The sequence below is a fragment of the Triturus cristatus genome, chromosome 10 (assembly GCF_964204655.1).
Source record: "Triturus cristatus chromosome 10, aTriCri1.1, whole genome shotgun sequence".
Lineage (NCBI taxonomy): Eukaryota > Metazoa > Chordata > Amphibia > Caudata > Salamandridae > Triturus > Triturus cristatus.
The window spans coordinates 886,877,629-886,892,452 of NC_140593.1; the positions used below are offsets into that span (position 1 = coordinate 886,877,629).

Here is a 14,824-nt window from a genome sequence, read left to right on the forward strand (position 1 = left end):
AGTGCGCAGCTGTCTTCCAGCCGTCAGAGGGCGCACCTCCACTGTCCTTGCTGAGACGTTTGTCTTTGGGCTAAGGCGGAGCGGAGAGTGCATCAGTTGTGGCCATTGCCGAGCACCTCCACCCACATTAGTCGGCCCTGGCCAGCATGGAGCGGAACACCCTTCAGGGTAGGACTGCAGGCTGCTTGTTCCTGCGCTAATTCAGCAGATGAGCCCAGGCTCTCAGTTTCTCTTGCCCATACATGTAAAGGGTGTCTTTCTGCTCCTGTCGATTAGACCAATTAACCCTGCAGTGACTGTGCAGGGCAATTGGGCTGCCTCTCAAAAGGCCCGTGTGTATGTGTTTGCTCTCTTTCCCCATTAAGCAGTTTTCCCCTCCTAGGGGATCTTGATCTTTGAGCCCCTTCCCAATTGGCGTATTCCCTCTTCCCTGGTGGGTGGCCCCCTTATACTTACCTCTACCCCTCAAAGCCCCCTGTGATACGTACCTCATGGAGGGTTTTGATGACTACTACAAGGAAAAGGAGGACATGCAATATTTCCCAGTCACAGATGACTTCTGTGGCGTGGTGGATGCCTCCATTGTCAGGGTGGTCTCTGAAGCAGTGGACCCTCCGGAGAAGAGATTAATGGACCTGGCACAATGATGCCTGCAACCCCTCACACCGATGGAGAAACTTTCTGGGCCCTCGGCCCCTAAACCTCCAGAGCAGGTCCCCTACCAGGAACCAGTGTAAATCCCCCCACACTGAGGGGGTGGATATAGATGCCCTTGACAGGTTGAAGCAGGCGTTCTTGGGGACCAGGCCCCCTCCCCCACCGGCGGAGACTCAGCGGGCCTTTCCGCCCCCGGGTGAACCCGGCTTGGCTACCTCTCCTCAGCCCTCTGACAAATCCCCTATGGGGTCTGATGGCGACTCAGACCATGACCGGTCCTGGCGTCCTTCTCCCTCTCTGCCACCGTAGTCCCGCAAGGCAGCTGAGGCCCCACAGGATGCCCAATCGGACCTCTTGGAGGCCGAAGAGCTCTTACATCCCCGGTACTCAGAGTGGACCCCTCGTGAGAAGGTAGCAAAGTATGTGGCCAGTCGGCTATGTAAACTGCTGGACAAGGAGGTTAGTTCCCTCGTAGGGCGGAGTGCCCCTGTCCTTCACTGGAGCGTAAGGTAGTGGTCACTTCAGAGATCGACGCTCAGATGGGGACTTTCTTGACCAAATATATCAAGGACCCAAAGAAGGGCATGGACCGGTCTTGGCGGGTCTGCCAAGACAAGTTGTTGGACATCATGGGCCCCTGGGTGAAAATCTTTGACATGGCGTAAGAAGCCAAGGCGTCCGGGGCCCTGATTCCACCCGATGTCCTCTCCAGTTGGGCACAGAGAGCAAATATATTCCTAGGCAACGCCAACTGCGCCAATTCTACCAAAAGGCACAGGTCATTGCTCATTCATCTGGATCCCAAGTTAGGAGAGCTAACCACGTCAGAGGCAGGCCTGGAGGCTCAGGGCAGGGTTTTTGACGATCCATTCATCAAGGAGCTTAGCAAATTTGTCTCTACCTTCAACTCCCTGGACAAGGCCCAGTCGACAGTAAAGCGCATCTTCAATGCGCTGGTTTTCAGCGTGGACGGCCATGTTAGGGGGTGCTCGGCTGGCCATTCTTCTCAGTCCGCCTGCAGCAGAGGCCAACAATCTCAGAGGGGACAATGGCAGGACTCATCAGGCTTTGGAGGATTCTACCCCACCAGGGGTCAGTCCCGGCACAGTGGACAATGCAAAAGCTCCCGAGTGCTTTACTTCTCTTATGCTGTTGCTTGGGGGGCAGTTTGGCACAATTACTGGACAACTGGTGGGCCCTTACAGCCAACGCTAGGGTGCTACAAATTGTGCAGGGGTTTCACGTAGAGTTCTATGGCTCTCCCTTTCAGGTATCCCCGCTGCCTCCGCTTCGCTTTTTCGGCAGGGAGTTTGTCTTATCCAGTGAGAGGTGCAAGAGCTCTTGGCAAAATTAGCTATTTGTCGCTCCTCCCCGCACCCAGGGGGATTTTTAAGCAATCTGTTCTTGGTACAGAAACAAGACGGGGTCAGCGGCCTGTGATAAATCTCTGGGAATTCAATGAGTGGCCAGTCTACCGCCACTTCAAGATGGAGGTTATACACCTGTTCCACGGCCTCCTTTGTCCCAGCGACTGGTTGGTTTAGCAGGACCTCAAGGATGTGGGTAGTGGAGCAATTGAGAGCTCAGGGCATACAAAAGATTGTGTACCTGGACGTGCTGTTCATGAACCAATGTTCCCGGGCATTGTCTCATCAGTTGCAGTCCGCAGTGGAACTCCTTCAGTCTCTAGGATTTGTAATCAATCAAGCGAAGTCCAGTATTGTGCATTATTTCCTCGGATTCATGTTCAATTCTGTGGACGCCACGCTGAGTCTCCCTTCCAGGAAAATAGCAAAGATCCATCACGAGGTATGGCAGATTTTACGGAAACCTCAGACCGCCCTGCGCAACATTGTCAGAGTGGTCGGCCTCTTGTTGGCCTTGATCCAGGCCATCTTACCAGGTCCCCTTCATTTTCAGGCCCTCCAGAGGCTCAAGGTGTCCCACCTGCAATGGGGTCTAACGTACGCCCAGCAGGTACCTCTATCCAAGGCATCTAAGGACGAGCTTCTTTGGTGGGTCTCACACATGGAAGCGCGAAATGGATGGGCCATATTTGGCTCCCAACCAGATCTTGTGAACAAATCTGATGCCAGCAGTTTAAGCTGGGTAGCCCGTTGTGGAGAGTTCAGCACCGGCGTTAGCTGGTCCATGGCGGAGGAGTCTCTTCACATCAACTGTCTTGAGTGAATGGCGGGCTTCTTCGCAGTTTGGCGTTGGACCAGGGACAGAGATCAGCCCTGTGTCCTACTGAAGATGGACAACGTGGCGGCGGTTTGCTACATCAATCATCTGGGAGGAACTCGTTACAAGGCCTTGGCGGACCTCTCCAAGAACTTCTGAGAGTATTGCCTGGAACATCAGGTCTCGGTGAAGGTGGAACACCCCCCGGAATCATCCAAACAGATAGCGGATTTCCAATCACGCCGCCTGTGGGACTCAAGTCTTTGGAGATTGTTTCCCCCGATGTTCCAGTATCTGCAAGCACTTTGGGGTCCTTTCACGATCAACTTGTTCACATCTCATCTCGATCACTAGCTTCCCTGGTACTTCAGCTGGAGACCGGATCCGGAAGCAGTAGCCACAGATGCCTTCCTCCAGTATTGGGTGGTGGAACAGGGTTATGCCCCCCCCTTTGCCATGATAATGAGGCTGATGACGCAAGTGCGACGGGAGGAAGCAGACTTGGGGGTCAATTACAATGTCGTTCGGAAAGGCTCCGAACAGCATTCGATTCGTCCGAATCCGATTTGGAACCTGCCTTTCGGACCGACTCGGACACGTTTCCCAACGAGCGATTACGATTGCTGGAAAGCATTCTAACTGTCCGACTCAGTTCAGAAAGGCATTGGGAGTAACCGAGTCGGTTGGAGCCGAATCGTAGCAGTCTACGGAGCTCGTTTCCAGCTGAGCGATTAGGATGTCAGGTTCAGACAGCCTTTCCGAATCGGTGGTTCTGAAACTAATCAGCTGTTGGAATCTGACTTTGGGGTCCCATAGCAGGTCCCCTCTTCACCCGGGGCCCTCTGAATGGGGTCCGTAGAGGTACCCAAGGGACCCGCCTACCCATGCATGCACAGTGTGGCAGGCACCATGGGGTGCCCGCCACAGGGTGCAAGGTTTTTCCCAACCAATCCTTTGTCAATGGGAGCCTGTGTTCTCGTTCGGAACACAGGCTGCTATTGAAGTCAATGGGAGTCCGACTGAATCGTATCCGGAAGCATTCAGATGCATCATAATCATTCGGTCGGACTCCCCTGATCCAAGTTGTTCGAAAAGCATTCTGGAGCCGAATCGGTCTGAATGCTTTCCGGACGACATCGTAATCGACCCCTTGAGGGTGATCGCCCCAGTATGGAAATCGCAAGGATGGTTTCCAGTTCTGATGGAACTTTCCTGGGCTTCTCCAATCTGTCTACACCCATTGCCTCATTTCCAGAGCGATCTAGCCGGTAATACTCACTCTCTAATAATGAGCGACTCTCTCCCGCTCATGACGTGGAGGATTTCTGGTCTTGATGGCAAGTCCTGGCCTTTCGAGAAGCACTGCGGACTTCCTCTCACAAGCTTGGACGAATAGTACGTTTATGCGATACCAATCGGCATGATCTCGCTGGATGGGTTGGTGTCTGCAACGGAGTCTAGATCCTGTGGGGGCAGACGTTGCCCACATCCTGAATTTTCTAGCCTCCCTGGCGTCAGAGGAAATTGCATACCATACGGTCAATACCTTTCGTTTGCGATCTTGCCTGGCCATGCAACTGCGTGAGAAATCTCCTAGTTGGAGAACATCCGCTGGTCAGGAAGTTGTTACATGGTATCCGGTTGTCTCTCCCACTGGAGCCGAGGTACTCGGTCTTGTGGAATGTCAACAAAGTCTTGAATCTGTTGTCAGGGTAGTCAAGCAATAAATAAATCTCTCGTAAGCAACTGTCTTCCAAACTGGCCATATTAGTGTGTCTGATTTCCTGCAGACGGATTTCGGATGTCAGGGCCCTGGATATTTCGGGGTGCTCTTTCACTCTGGATGGAATCACCTTCCATGTGACTCGGCGCACCAAATGCCAGTCTCAGGTGATCTCTTACCCGGCCTTTCTGGAGATGCCCAAACTATGTGTAGTGGGGTGTATCAAGGCCTATGAAGCCATGACAGCGGAGTTGCAACCTCATGGGGAGAGGAAATTGATTATTGCTTTGAGGAGGCCCTTTAAGGCATTCTCATCCCCAACCATAGCGCAATGGGCCCAATGGGTGATGATAGAAAAGGGCATTAATACGAAAATTTTTGGAGCACACTAAACGAGGGGCGTAATGGCATCAAAAGCCTTTGTGTTAGGAGCTCACTTGGAGGATATCTTGAATGCAGTAGACTGATCGTCAGTATCAACCTTTAAAAGGTTTTATTTTAACCCCTTGTGTGCCCCGCCCTTTCCCCGCCCTGTGCCGGGCGTTGAATTAGCGGGCGGGGTTCATGACGAGATAGTCTCGTCATGGGCACAGCGCAACCGCCGCCCATGACGAGACCATCTCGTCATGGGCACTCAAGGGGTTAAACCAGTCTCCTCCATTGCGGCTCTAGTGGTGGATAAACTTTGAACTAGCCTAATCCTTGCCTCCGTGTCCTGATATAGAAATAAAAATGTCCTAGCTTTCGTAAGGGAAAGTTTCAATTCTATTAAGGATACAGAGGTGAGTTTTAGCCCTTCCATAGATGAATCATGACCCAGCCGGGTTATCGTATCTACGTCTAAGTGTAAGTATAGATTTTTCCTGGTTTCTTGTCTGTGATGATGTTGAAGTGCTATGTTGGCTCGCTGTTGACAGGCGCCAAGTTTCCACTGTTTCATTGCTCCTTTTCTGTTCATATATGCAGAGATCTCAAAGCAGGAATGATAACCTTCCACTGTTGGCTTGGTCGCAGGAAGAAAGAGGGAATCCAACGAGGGTCAATACCAGTTAATGAGGCGGGAGTCTCCAGATTGGAAGGACATTGTTTTTTTAACTTGATGGTTTTTTCTTAGGCTTCATGGGATATGAAGTCCTTTGTTGATTGTTATTTCTTTACAATGGCTGCTGTTTGAATTAAAGAAGAAATAAATGCCTAATCCTTGCCTCCGTGTCCTTAATAGAATTGAAACTGTCCGTTACGAAAGGTAGAAACATTTTTATTCTCCAATGCAGGTGTGGCAGCAATGGGGTGAGAAGCAAAAGGGGAGCGGGAGAGAATGATGCAAGAGAAGGAAGGAATAGGAATTCCCAGAGAAGCCGAACACAGACTTGAGAGCAGAGATGCAAAAGGGCCCATTCCCAGCGAACTTAAGAAGTGGATCACATTTGCAAGTTTTTTGAAAGAGAGAGGCTAGAAGAAACACCCATAATGGATCTTGATTACTTTTTTGTAGTATACCTCAGTTTGTCCTATTACTGATGGATCCTTACCAGGTCTGGATTATTGGGACCTGAACCCTAGAGTATTATTTGGGGTTTGTTTTGGAGCTGTTTGCTACACGTAGACACTGCTGGGGCTTTTTTCATGTTGGGAGTGCAAGGAGAATAGAGGTTGTAATGTTTCCACTTTGGAGTTCCGAATGGTTATTGTAGTTGTGTTTTTTAGACATAGCCATGTTTTAACATCACAGTTTTGATTTGACAAGGACATAATTTGTCCAGAAGACTAACAACTGGAGGTGAAAAGGTTAGGGTGGGTCCACGGTTATGACACATTACAAGCTGACGGCCCTGCAGGCTGCCATAGACCTTGGTGAGGTTCAGTAATGGAAACATGACATTTTTCATTGCTAGATGACCATGGCATCTGGAGTGCTTCTTCCCATAGCATTTACCATCAGGTAGCAAATCAAGCAACTCTATGAGACCTCCAGGCTACCCAGATGGTCTCTACTAATAGGGGCTTCTGCAAATCATTACTGCTGCTTAGTTGTTGATCATCTGGGGAGCATGGGCCCCTAGGCTACCAGAAGAGGTTCGATCAAGAAGAAAAGGACCAGGGAATCAAGGATCAGGCACGCTGGGAGTCAGATTTCTGCATCACACTTCAGTGGAATGAACACGTAGGGAAGGCAAAAAATGTAAAATGGCAAGTGAGACAAAAAAGCTAGTGGTGAGGGCAGAGAGTGAGCCGGGACACTCCTTCAGGAGCCCTGCGCTTTATAAATCCTGCCATTGTCACTAGAGGGAGTGTTCTGCAGGCACAATTAATCCAGAATTTGTCATCATACAGCATGGAGGGTGAGTGCAAAAAAATTACAAAAACAAAGAAATAGCTATGAAAAGAAAAGGATAGCAAATGCACTTTCTGTTACTGCTGGTGAGGACACAAAAGGGGACAAATCTGCTGTCCTACTTCAATTTTCTTTTTAAGCAGTGGTTGAGCCTGCAATGTTTTGGCTCCAATGACAGATCGTTGGGTTACTGAGAATTTATTGCAAAAGAAGATGATGAAGCTGCATTATAATCTGCAATGTGGATTGTGATATGGGCAGCTCAGAACACCTTCCTTAAAGATCTGTAGCACTGCATCAGTAATCTTGCAGTGTGAAAACTTCATGAAGATTAGACGATGGCATTCCAAAAACTATAGGGCTTATTTACAAGCCTCTTGCGCCACTTTTGCATCACTTTTAACATGGGAAAAGTGACGTACGGGTGGCGCAAGGGGCTTGTAAATAAGCCCCTATGTATTTTAAGTTTGTCTAATTCTCAACACTTTGGAGACGGAGTCGGCAACACCTAGGGAAGTCTAACGCTGTCCATGATTGGATGTTGAGAATGTTTGACACCCAATGGAAATCCTATTGTGGGCACAGAGAGTGAACAATGGATAAAGCAGTTCTCTTGGGAAGCCTGTGGTTGCAACAAACGCTTTGGTTGCCTGGGTTACCAAGACCCAGAATTAATATATTCATTCAGTTGGGAATACCCAGTGCAATGTTGATGTGTTGGAACTAGCAACAGTTAAGAAACCTGGAGAAATATGGGAATTTAAGACAACCAAATTGTGACTGGAGTGGGGTAGATTAGCCTAACCTGAAGCAAAGCTGCTTATTTCAGAAAGGTGTTTAGTTGAGTCAGATCAGAAGAAAGTCTGAAGAAGGTTATACATCAGTGATAATAAATCTTCTAAATAAATAACAAAGTATGATCTCTAGCTTAACTGGCTCGAAAACGGGCTGCATTACAAAAACATTTGCTTTATTTAAAAAACATTCACAGACATAGTGATCTGCTGACCCCAGCAGGCCACCATCCCTGTGAGTGCAGGCCATTCCCAATGGGTCATAAAGCGAGAGCTACCTCATGAATATTAGGTAGGTAGGTCTATTTGTGACCCACAGGGAATCGCAAAATGTGTCTAAGACACATTTGTACATGGGTGTTTGCGATTTTCTAATTGTGAATCACGAAAATTCACAATTAGGAAATTGCAAACTGACTTTTTTGTTCATCTGGCCCCTAGTCCTTTTACCCATGGGTTTTGAGGTCTGCAAGGGTTTGCTCCTTGTGAGTTTCCATGACCGCCACTGGCAAGGGTAAGACTGTGTAGTTTACAGGATCAGTAAAAATTAGAGCATGCTGTAAATACTCCCCCATGGAGGATATCAGTTTTTCAAGTGCAGGAAATAGTGCTTGTCATGTAGTAGTGGCGATCCCAGGACTCAGGGTTGGTGATTGGCTTGGCCATTCAGTAGTTAGCAGGGCACTAGGACTGGTAGCTATCCTTAGCATTGAGCCAATCATATTAAAGGATGGTGACTGAGCAGTCCAGGGTTTGCTTTATCAGCTGCCACCACCAATGATGATCTGGAGAGGAGCTCTGTAAAAGTCATCCTCAGATACAGGCTTGGAGTGGCTGGGTGAAGGACAGCCACTGCGGCAAGTTTCCAGTGGCATGGCCTTATCAGTAAAATAACTCATACATTAGCAATCCCACCCAAGGTGTGGGATATTAGCACAATATCATTTGAGTCCAATGGGTGTTGCTCGCCTGCCGCAGGGACCGGAAGTAACCCGCGAGGTACCGGACACAGCACCTGCTGCACGAGCTCCTCCCATCTACGGTAATACTATCGACTTCTTTTAACTTCTGGTCCGTTGGAGCTTGAAATTACCTCCTTGTTGAAATCTGAAAATAAGTCAGCAAGTGTGAGTATGCGCAATATGCTGTAGCTACAGTTTCAGTTAACTCCTGTGGCCTGGTGATTGAAAACACCCACAAGGTAACTTTCAAACTGTGATATGTTGTCACCACGGGCTACACTTCTAAGTTCTAACTTCGATATTAATTTGCATTAAATGCATTGAGGTTGGCTTTAGTTACCAGGTAATGTAAATGTTACACCGCTTCTCTGAAAGTTCCAAATATTGCAATAAAGGAAAGCTTCAATAAACCCAGCCGCCGCGAGGGAGGGGTCTTTATTAACTTTTGGTGTACTGGTAGTAAGGAAAGGGGTCTGTGTGTGCATGATGCTTGTGTTCCGGTTGTACCGCTGGGAAAGCAGACACCTGGACAGCAACACTTCCCCGCATCCAGTACCGCCATTATGTCAGGAGCAACGATCTTCTGGAGACTGGAGGAGGTGTCTCTGGTTGGTTGTTGAGAAGAGTGGGGAGGTGTTCAGGCGCGCGCCAGAGACAGCAGGTGGCGGGAAGAGAAAGGGCTAAGAGGGCGACAGATTGTTGAGATGAGACGGGAACAGCGAAAGCAAGTCCGCGATATATCAAAACACCAGTAGAGGGCGCACAACACAAACAGAAGGATACATACCCCATTTTTGAGCAGTTTGCAGTCCGCTCTCTCTCGGTTGGTTTTGCTGCAAGCGGTTTGCTTGAGATTTAGTTGGAGACGAACGAATGTTCCAGCGGAAAATTCCTGAAAAGTAAAGAATTAAGATGAGCTTTCATCAATGTTACATTGTCGATTAAACCAAAAGGCATCCAATCAGGTGAATTCACTCACAGACTTGGCGCATCAAGGGCCACTGAAGTGAAAACATGTCCTAAAATAATACAGAGAGGTTTGAGGACCAGATACCTGTTCTTTTGTAGTTGACGTCAATGCTTTAATGATTGATTGTAAAGCGTTGCAGGATTTGTGGTACAAAGACGAGTTGTGTAGTCAAATACCAATTGTGTAGTACCAATACGAGTTGTGTAGTACCAATAAAAGTTGAGGCGGTGCCCAACAAATGTTATACTTTGGAGATTATGACTCATATAGCATTTTTCTTCTTTTTTTCACTGTAAAAATAGTGTATGCGTGTTTTAGCCGTTAGCACTATTAGCCGTTAGCTTTGGCTTTTTCACGGCTGTAAAAATAGTTGCATACAGGGAAAATTCAATGTACGTGTTCATTAATCATAGTTGTCGGTGGGGTGTACAGGGGTGTAGGCAGGCCCGGTTCTAGCGGGTGGGCCGGGTGTGCCAGGCCCACCCAAACATGACCCTTGGCCCTTCCGGTCATAGTGAAAAATGCACCTGCTAAATTCCTCTAACTGGCTCTGGGCCGTCCGCTGAACATTGTGGTGTTTTCCAGTTCCTGTTTCTTTGGTACTGGAAATATGCGATTGGGCCAGAGTCTCCGCCTCGAAGGAGACCCAATCCCTAATTTCATTTTGGAGTGGTGGCTTTATCTCCACCCACTAGTGAAGGCACATTAGGGGCACGGTGAGGGGAATAAATCCTTTCCTCTCCTCGAAAAGGGTGATTTGGATTTCCAGCTGCTCTGTGTTTTTTCGGCTATAGTGCAACTTTTATTGCCGTTTGGGGGCTACATCCTGTTACTCATGCTACTGTGTGAACCTCACCTTTTCTCTCCAACAGAAATTAAGCAAGGGATAGCCTTTCACCTTTCCTGAGCCCTGCAGCTACTGTTTTATAAGATCATGCCTGGTGTGTGGGTCGGGCTGACATCTTTCCCACTGAAAAATACTGACCATTTGTTTAAGTTTTTGAGATTCAGCAAAGGTTTGGACATGATCCATAAATAGAACTTAATGTGAAATAATTTGTTTTCATTTTAAACATTCCCTTTCTGATTTTGTTTACTTTAATTATCAATCAGATCACATGTGGAAATGTGAACACATTTTAAATTGCATTCTTCTTATATTTACGATTTTAAGTATGAAAGGGGAAAAATACCGGCCCTAGGTGATGCTACTGATTTTTGTACGAGCCCGGATATTACAATTCTACTGAGGCTTGCATAAAACAGGCTATCCAGCAAGTCTATGTGTGGAATGTAACACCCCCAAATGTTTGAATATTAAGCTACAGGATATAGACGGTGAGGAAGTGATCTATTTTAGAGAGATTGGATACTTTGGGTGGAAGCTAGGGATGTTGGGGTAAGCAGTGGTTTAAATGGGCCGGTACTCACCGGTACTGAGTACCGGCACTTCTTAGATTTATCACTCGGAGTACCGGCACTTCTCTACTGCCGAGAACAGTACCGGTACTCATGAAACGCTGGCGGCCTTTTTTTGATTACTAAGGCACTTCTATAGACCTGCACCGAGCCCAGCTGAACAATTCAGCGTGGGCTCATTTGCATACCATCTCGGTGTTCACAGACATCGAGGCAGCCTAGTGATAGCGTAATTAAGAAAGCCATGGGAGGTAACCAGGTTCAAATGGCTTTAAAGCGTACCGATTCTTTTGTTAAGTGTCTGCTTATGTTTGCTTGCCTGTGATTGTTGAGAAAAATGAGAGAAAGGGGGGGGGGGAGGGGGGAGACAATAGAGACACTCTTGGAAGTTATTTTATAGGAAATGTGTGGAATGTTTTGTGGGTGCATGTCTGCTTGTTTCTTTCTGTGTCACTCGAGAACAGCAAAAATTTATGTTGCACATTTTACAAAACAACGAAAAGTTGAAATATCGCCGCGTTTGGGTTTCGTGTTTTTTGTTATAAGTAAACAAACCTGCTTTGTTCATTGAAAGACATTTCCCATGTGTTTTGGTATGTGCTGCAAGTAGTATCGAAGTCAATAAGTATCGGCATGTCTTGCCCTAAGCCCCGCCCCCAAGCCCCGCCCACTCCCCACATTTAAATGAGTGCCTGCACTATTTTGCCCCCATTTAAAGCACTGGGGGTAAGGATAGGACAGTAGGATCGGACTGGCCTATAGGGCAATCAAGTAGTGCCCGATGGGCTAGTCTGACAGGTCAATGCGTGTTTTTTTGTTGTTGCAGTTTTTGGACCTATTTTATGGTCTGGTTGAATGGTTTTTACTGTTGATTGCGCCGATATTACCACAAATATCGCCTGCAGTAAACACAAATTGATGCAGTCTCCCATACCTTGAAAAATACCCATACACTGTGTCTTTACGAGTTCAAAACTGGCCTGATCTGCAAATAGGGGCCACATTTTTTAACTATTTGGTTCGCTAAGGAGGCCACTTTTATTTTAATTCCCGGGCCGATGTTTTGGTCCCAGTCTGACTGACCCAGTAGGACAGGTACCCTGGTAAGCAGAAGACAAGAGACACCAGAGTGCAATAGGTGCAGTAACACTAGGGCCCAGAGGCAAGAGATGGTCACAGATTACCGATTATTAAGGTATTTCACAGTTCAAATAGAGGGCTCATTTTCTTTCCTGCACTAGGCCCATGACACACTGGCTACACCAATAACAGATACTAGGGATGAAAATTCTTTGAAATGAAACCTTAGACATTTGTTTTCAAGTTTATAATTATAGCCAAACATTCTGACTTCTTCCTCAACTATTGGAGGCCTCGTGTTGTGAGAACACTATGCACCTTTCTCAGAACTGTTGTGGGGTCAGCAGACCAGTGTGGTTGAATCGCCTAGACCCTAAAGGAGAGATTAACCCAGAGTGAGCTGGCATGATTCAGATGGCTGTGTGCAACGCTGCCCGCAACCAGATTCCGCTCTGTCTGGGATGAAAGGTGGCATCTTATTGAGCGGCCTCATCTGGTACTTATGATTAAATGACTTCCTCAATCCTATGGAATAGGAGCTCTTTGAAGGTAGACCGTAGTTATCCTGAGTTCACCCACTTCTTTTAGACCCTGAATATTTGATGTTGAGGATTTTCTTCTGAACATTTTCACTTTTTGAGTCTCTGCTTTGCTACCAGTTCTTGCAGATTTCTGTTATATTAACCTATTATTGCTTCTCTTTCTTACTCCTTTAACTCAATTGTCTGAGGTGGTAGAAATGCGTTTTAACACTTCCACATAATATGGAGTCCCCTCCTGTGCAGAGGACAAGAGGATTGCAGCCTGGAGAGTTGCTGATTTCAATCCCTATTCCAGAAGTTCTATTTAGACCCCATTCCATTTAGGATTTTTTTTCTACGCAAATCTGGAGGTACCTGAAGCATTCGCCTGTGTGTAGGTTGACGACTTCCCTCCATGTAATTACGGTCATTGTTTCCAGTCCTACACTTTGAACTCACAAATCATTGCTATTCCGGGTGTTTGTCTAATTAATTTGATAGAAGCAAACTAAGACTACAACACACAAAATGCTTACATCCCTTTACCACTACCCACCCCTAAACTCTATTTTCACCCTTACATCCCTTTACCACTATCCAACCCTATACCGTAACATTAACCTTTGCTCAATTTACCACTACCCTACCCTCTACATGTTCTCCATACACACATCATCTAATCATGTTTGCATCATGGTATCTGGTTGGAAGTAAATATGATATAATATTGGGATTGAAGGTTACCTCCAGAAGCGACAAAAATTGGGTCCGCCATGGCCCACCTTAATGCACTGTTAGAACATCCAGATAAAAATTCCTGGAGCCGGGCCTGGGTGTATGGCATGTTTCGGTTAGAGGAAAGTGGAAAACCCACACAACAGATCTTGTTGGAAGTATTTAATATAAAGAATAGGAGGCAAGGTCTCCCTCATAGGTAGGTACCTGTTCAAGCTCTTTATAGCTCTGTCCTAGCGGGAAGAACAACCATCAACTGTACTTTGCAGTCAATATTAAAATTCCTGTAAAGTTTTGTTAAAAATAAAAGTATGCAGTTTTACCTGCACATGGAAAGACAAACACATTCACTGAAACTGAGGCAAGGAAGCATACACTGACTCAAGGACAGTGATGTATATTAACTTTTACAAAAGTTGGATCCTGGGAAAGAGAGCAACCGACATTAACAGTGGTGGACACCAACATCCAGGCAATGAGGCATCATTCATTAAAATAGACACACACTAACAGCATTACTGTGGAACTACGCACTTTGCAGCGCCAGCCAACCACCAGCAACCTCTGGCCAACCACAAGTTAAAGCACGGCAGTTGCGGTGTATTAAAACAGAATAATATAAACCATATAATGTAAACCCTACTTTACACTGTCACACCGCACAGCACAACCTCTTCACGACACAGCTCTCCCTTCCACAACAGCCGGCACCAACCCCAGCACCAAACACCTCATAACATTGTACATACCGCAGCACGAAGCAGTCACGCGCCCCAGCACGCGTCACCGCCCCCTTTTCCTCTGCTGCAGCGAGTAGGGAAGTTAAGTGCCAGTTTTATTTATTTATTTTGTAATCACTCTACCTGCCAAGGAAGGATCACGGAACGCTGCCCTCGGAGGGCGCATTGCCATTTGTTCTGATTACGAAGGGTCGTGCCGCTGGTGGGAGCTTCCCCGCATTCGGCGGACAGCCTGCACGCTCCCAGCGTGCACTAGACTCCAGGGCTACCTGTTGGCTTCACCGGGGGACTGCGAGGACCAGCAGCACCTACATCCAACAGCTGGTGCCTCTTCCCCCGGAGGCCACGCCCCCCTCAGACGCCTATTTACTTTTCGCGACACCCGCTTCGCGGGTGCCGCTCATTTTGTAATCACTCTACCTGCCAAGGAAGGATCACGGAACGCTGCCCTCGGAGGGCGCATTGCCATTTGTTCTGATTACGAAGGGTCGTGCCGCTGGTGGGAGCTTCCCCGCATTCGGCGGACAGCCTGCATGCTCCCAGCGTGCACTAGACTCCAGGGCTACCTGTTGGCTTCACCGGGGGACTGCGAGGACCAGCAGCACCTACATCCAACAGCTGGTGCCTCTTCCCCCGGAGGCTACGCCCCCTAATTGTCTTATTATAAACTGACCAGCCCCAAACGCAACGCGGGACGCGCGCGG

The 14,824-nt window shown here is 47.6% G+C and overlaps 1 protein-coding gene across 1 annotated transcript in view; it reads right to left on the reverse strand.

The window, feature by feature from the left end:
• Positions 1-14,824, reverse strand: part of RARRES2 (retinoic acid receptor responder 2) — a 51,161-nt gene that overhangs the window by 11,444 nt on the left and 24,893 nt on the right. The window contains exon 2 of the mRNA XM_085628609.1: positions 9,443-9,547. Within this exon, the coding sequence (XP_085484735.1) occupies positions 9,443-9,547 (105 nt within the window). The remainder of the gene's footprint in view (positions 1-9,442; positions 9,548-14,824) is intronic.